Below are 6,000 nucleotides of genomic sequence, written 5' to 3' on the forward strand. Positions count from 1 at the left end.
GAAATCTTTTTGAACAGGACGATCAGGGTAAATTGTACTTACTTTTGTTGTCTTCTGGGAAAAATGTGAGTAACTTCTAATATGAGAAATTGACTCCTCTTGTTCAAAAGTTTACACTCCCAGCTCTTAGCTCTTTTCCCGCCAGCGTAAAAAAAAAAAAAGTTGCCTGGGTTTTTGACCATTTTCACATTTAAAAAAAAAAAATTTAATAACCCATATAATATTTTGTTTTATGAATATCTGAGCATGTATCAAACGAAAGAGCTTATTCTCTTCTTTTAAACAAAAAAAAAGTTTTTTTCCTGTTTCATGCATTTCTTTTTTATCAACACTTGAATATGGGTATGTTTCATAAAAAAGCTACATTTTGTACAAAAAGCTAAGAAAATCAAATTTTTGTGAAAAACTACATCCAGATCAGATTTAGAGCGATGATCAAACACAGATGGAGTAGATCGGGTCCATCAACACTCCTAATGCTTGCACAGTCCTGTAGCTCATCCTAGGTCTACATTTTATTCAGTAACATTAGATAGTTTTGATTTTTTTATGCTTTTTAATGTTGATGATTACATTATTTTGCATGTGCATCTGCTTGCAAAGGTTGCTTGTTTCACTGCATCTTCCTCACGTGTGTTTTGATCAGGAGATTTTGTACTCATTCAGAAGCTACATAATAGCACCCCCTAGCGTTTAACAGTGAAAACACGGAAAATTTGTGAAAAAGTGTTTGGTGGGTAAAGAGTTAATGCATCAGTGAATGCAGCTTTTGCAATAGTTGTGTATGAGTCTCTCATTTAACTCTTTACGAGGAGTTTGATTGTCGAATGCCATAATTTCGGAGAAATAAACCAGACCAGAGAGTTAATAGATTAACATGCCTTTTGATGCTCACTTATGTTTATGTGGTAGTACTATAACCAGTAGGAAGAGATGATGGGTTAACATGCCGCTACAGTCTGTCACGACCCATTAAAGTCCAAGCTCAATTTAAAGGGTTAATTGTCCTCAACTAATATTCTTTCTCGTGGACTATAAGTAAACGAACGTTTTTAACTTCCAGAGGTAGTCGAAAACGCATTCGACCAGGTTGCTTTCCTAGTGTAGACACTCATGCGATCGAATGCATTTGAACAGCCTCTAAAAGACCCCCTACTCTCCACCTACTGACCTAACACATAGACATTATAGGGCAGTGTGCCAGCCAGACGAGATTTAAACTTTGTCAGCAGAAGTATCAAGTTTGGTTTGAAAACGAAACGCGTACTAAGCACAATGTTCTCTCATGATTCCTTATTTCTAGCACACACTGACAGCATTCGGCTGGTCTTGAGGCTTTCAGAGCAGAAACTAAAACTGATGCTCTCCGTATGTTTTTCCATCATCTCTAGTAATGTTCATATGTAAATTGTTTTGTCCAGTAGACTGAAAAAGCTCATACATTTACCCAACCATAGACCCTCCCCTTGAAGAAATCTAGACAGAAGTGGTTGAAAGTGGACTAAAGAGAGGGATTAAAACACCAGGTGTAAACGTAAATGTGTCTCCCTCATCTACAGATTCGATCGACCAAAATGTATCTTATTACTTAATACCAATTGTAAACAGGGCTATTGTGAATTGAGGGCTGCTGAATTAATTAGTGTAATTGAAATTTAATTTTGATCAATCTAAACTCTGACAGGGTTCTGTCAATTCTTCAACCAATGTCTTGGCTATACAGGTTCTGGTCATATGATTAGAATATCACTTAAAAAGTTGATTTATTTCACCAATTCCATTTCAAAAAGTGAAACTTGTATATGATTCATTACACAAAGAAATATATTTCAAATGTTTATTTCTTTTAATTTTGATGATTATAACTGACAACTAATTAAAATCCTTAATCCAGTATCTCAGAAAATTAAAATATTTCTTAAGACCAATACAAAGAAAGGATTTTTAGGAATCCTGGCCAACTGAAAATTAACATGAAAACTATGAGCATGTACAGAACTCAATACTTAGTTGGGGCTCCTTTTGCCTGAATCACTGTAGCTATGCAGCGTGACATGGAGTCTATCAGTCTGTGGCACTGATCAGGTGTTATGAGAGCCTAGGTTACTCTAATATTGGCCTTCAGCTCTTCTGCATTGTTGAGTTTGGCATATTGCATCTTACCCAAGGTGACACGCTTCTGACACAAGGAATGCGACAGCTGAAACCCATGTCTTGCATATGTCTATAGGTAGAAGTTCTTGAAGCACTAACTCCAGCTGCAGTCCACTCTGTGAATCTCCCCCCCACAATTTTGAATGGGTTTTGTTTCACAATCCTCTCCAGGTTTCCTTCCCTTCACCTCTCTATTAATGTGCTTAGACACAGCTCTGTGAACAGCCAGCCTCTTTTGCAATGACCTTTTGTGTCTTGCCCTCCTTCTGCAAGGTGTCTATTGTGAATGACTTCCCGGGTCACTAAATACCAGAGGTATGCGTATATGGGTTAATTAGAAAATAATACAACTTAATCGTGAACCTGCGGAAGAACAAAAACATGTTTTGCTTTTTGGCAGACCTAAATGAGTGTAAATTTTTTACAGACATGCATCTTTAAAGTTCAATCAGAGAACACATTTACATTTCTTCACTCCCTTAATAAATTGTGCCGTGGCCATAAATAGCATGTTTGAAGATTAAGTGTAAAATGCTCAAGTCAGTTTGATAGTTTTTTTGTCATTTTGTAGTCATAGTAATAAAAAAAAACTTTTTTGTCTCTTAAACAGGCCTGATGCAACAGTTCAGTGAAAATCTGGCTGAAGCTGGCCTGGTGAATCATTCTGTTGAATGTCTGCGTCTCTCCTCTCATCTGAACCAGTACAGTCAGCAGGAGCAGCTCCTTAAAGCAGTGCTGGTCGCGGGCCTTTATCCTAACCTCGTACAGGTACCACACACCTGTCATACACTTCCACATACTTCATATATGCAAAACACATTGTATGAAAGTCCTGCATTAACTAAAACACTATTGCGCTAGTCAGTTTTGTTTTGATGCCCAGGTTTATGTGGACAAGCCTGAAGCATATGGTTTCACTTTGTGAATTGTATTTCTTTATAAAACAGGAAAGGCAGTACAGATTTGTATTGCTGCATCATTTTATTATCATTTTAAAATTGTGTCAATTTTTCAATTTTCATAATTTCAGGTGAGTCTATTAATAAAATATCTGAACTTTACCAGGTGAAAAGAGGCACAGTGACCAAAGGTGGAAGATTTCGGCCAGAAAATCTTTCCTACCGCACGGAAAGCACCCCTGTGCTGCTGCACCGCTCCTCTGTCAACAGGTAAAGACATGTTTAGAGTAAACTGCTGAAGTAAATGGATAGATTGACATGACGCTGTTTTATTGTTGTATTATGAATTTCAATTGAATTTCTTTTTTGAAGACATTGGGAATTACAGCAGAGATTTATTCTGTATTTAAAGTGCTATCCCAAATCCTGGTCATTTTCCACCCATCTTTTTTACTACTGTATCTGTATAATGTTCTGTGATGAATCATTTACCTCTTTGTGTGAGGAATTAGTTATGGCCTGTTCACACCAAGGATTATAACTATAAAGATTCAGTTTTAAATGTACAGTTTTAAATAAAAAAGTCCACACCACAACTATAAAGATATAGTTTATATATAGATATAACTATAAAGATATAGCTTTCCCCCCCATCTATTTAACATGAATTGATGGCAGCCAATCAAAATCCTTTCTGCTTTAAACGGTTTGAATATGGGCTCGGGCTGGGAACCTGCGCCGGAACCGGCAGGGCACTGATCAGGGAGCCGGACATTTTAAGAGCCGTCTCAATTGTAGTGGTGTGCAAAACCATAGTGGACGTTATTGAGTGTACGCATTCAATCCTATAATGCACCGCAATGAGTGTACAACCGATGTACGCTTAATAGCTAGAGAATACCCATAATGCACTGAGGAAGCTACTGAATCTATCCATTTTCCAAACCACTGGTCTAATGTGGGTACAGCGTTTTATCATATAATTACATGTATTTTTTTACGTGATTATTAAATTGTTTAATTATGGTTTATACATGCTAGTTTCCATGACAGAGTTCAAGATAAATCTTTTCATTTCTACTGGAGCTGCAGCAAGCACAAACTATGCAAAAGCAGAAGGCCTTCGATGCACTCAGTGTCCGAATTCACTCACTCGTTTTAAATTAATTTGCCTGGGTTTAAGAAATATGAGTCTAGTTCAGTTGAAGTCATGTGTTGTTTGTCATCTAGGGGGAACCAGAATCTCTCGAGTCGCTGGCTCACATTCTTCTCTGCTATGAAATCAAATGGTCAAGTCTTCATTAGAGACTCCTCGGTTGCTCATCCACTAGCGTTGTTGCTCCTGACAGACTGTGACCTCAGCGAGAGAGGTAATGCAATGCCAGACAGTTGGATCATCTAGGATTCAGATCAATAATCTTTGGAAGTTTGTTCCTCCTGCCACAGAATAAAAAGGAAAACCATTTTTCTAAAACCAAGCTTATATCTCAGAATTCTGACTTTAAAACTCACAATTCTGAGCAAAACCTTTTTTCTCTCAGACTTTTAAGATATTAACTCGCAAAATCCCTCAGACTTAGAAGACAAACATGCAACCAAATTGTGAGATTAAAAAGTTGCAATTACTTGTATTTTTCTTTTTATTCTGTGGTGGAAACCAGCTTCCTTATTATTCGCTGATTTATCAATGCATGTTAGCTCAGAAAAATTGTGGATACAGTGGTGATCTCTTTTTTTTTTTTTTTTAAGTTCTGGGAGATCGTGTGGAGGTGGCATTACCAGGTCACACCCTCATACGTTGGGAGTTTTCTCCTCACGTCTGGGAGTTGCTGTGGGATCTACGCACCTCCCTACAGGCCATGATCCACCGCAATCTCCGACCATCTGAATGTGAATCCCGCTCCAGCTCCAACAGCGGGAAGGACAGTAAGCTTATTGGCTTATTAGTGGAGCTTCTGAATAACACAGATTCAGAAACGAGTGGTGATCAGGATGACTTCAACAACAGTTTAAACTCCAACACAGACAAAGATGACCATTTTTAATGTGCCTGTATGTCTCTGGTACGGTAAATTCATTAATGTTTTTTACCATTCCAGCCAAACAGCTGTGCATTTGAAGACTTTCTGGGTAAAGATTGTGTAGTATGGAGCAAACTCTCTCCTGTCATAACACAATCGTACAGGTCTTGTCGAGGCACTCAAACTGCTTAAATAGCTCTAATTAAAGTAATTTATTTAAGTTAAAAGAACAGTGACATTTCTCACTAGTATAGTATGTAAAACATTTTGCACAAAGGTCTTTTCATGGAGAATAAAAGCTGAATGTTTGAGAGACGGAAACACAAAATGCATTGTGTTGACGTTAACTTGTACAGGCATCGTGTCAGAGGGTGTGTAAAAACCATTATAATACTTATACTTTGCTTAATTTATTGTCAATTAAAGATGTAAACATTCTGCAGCACTGAACTCAACAGAAATCCTGTATTGCAAAATCCTATCCCAACAGAATTACATAGTGGCAACATTTCTCACATGTTGTTTCTAACATTACAATGTTGTAACTTTGTAGAAATGTATGATGATATAAGATTGCACCTTCCCAAAAGAATCTATAAACATTTTTTTACAGTAACAAACAAGGTTTTCTGTATGTCTTTGTGGAACAAGCCCAAACTTCATTACTATGAAACATTATTTTAGACTCTCACTGGAAAAACAAATACACTGCCTCTTTTTGTCTTTTAAGCACTGGTTTGTGCAATCCTTTTTTTATGACTCAGTAGATCACTTGATCAGCTGAAACTCTTTTTAATGCACTGACAAATTCCACACAGACAAAAAAATAATAATAATAATATTCAATATTCATATAATTTCTATAATCAGGAATTTCCAGTGTAATTCCTATAAAATCTCTTATCTAATCCCTGTCTTCGTTTAAA

General features: G+C 36.9%; 1 protein-coding gene across 2 annotated transcripts in view; it reads left to right on the forward strand.

The window, feature by feature from the left end:
• Nucleotides 1-5,697, forward strand: part of dhx30 (DEAH (Asp-Glu-Ala-His) box helicase 30) — a 29,841-nt gene extending 24,144 nt beyond the window's left edge. For both annotated transcript variants that reach the window (XM_067452177.1, XM_067452178.1), the window contains exons 17-20: nucleotides 2,765-2,922; nucleotides 3,220-3,323; nucleotides 4,284-4,423; nucleotides 4,803-5,697. In XM_067452177.1, the coding sequence (XP_067308278.1) occupies nucleotides 2,765-2,922; nucleotides 3,220-3,323; nucleotides 4,284-4,423; nucleotides 4,803-5,098 (698 nt within the window). In that variant the 3' untranslated portion in view covers nucleotides 5,099-5,697. The remainder of the gene's footprint in view (nucleotides 1-2,764; nucleotides 2,923-3,219; nucleotides 3,324-4,283; nucleotides 4,424-4,802) is intronic.
• The last annotated feature ends 303 nt before the right edge of the window (nucleotides 5,698-6,000 follow it).

This window comes from Pseudorasbora parva, chromosome 9, assembly GCF_024679245.1.
Source record: "Pseudorasbora parva isolate DD20220531a chromosome 9, ASM2467924v1, whole genome shotgun sequence".
Classification (NCBI taxonomy): Eukaryota; Metazoa; Chordata; class Actinopteri; order Cypriniformes; family Gobionidae; genus Pseudorasbora; species Pseudorasbora parva.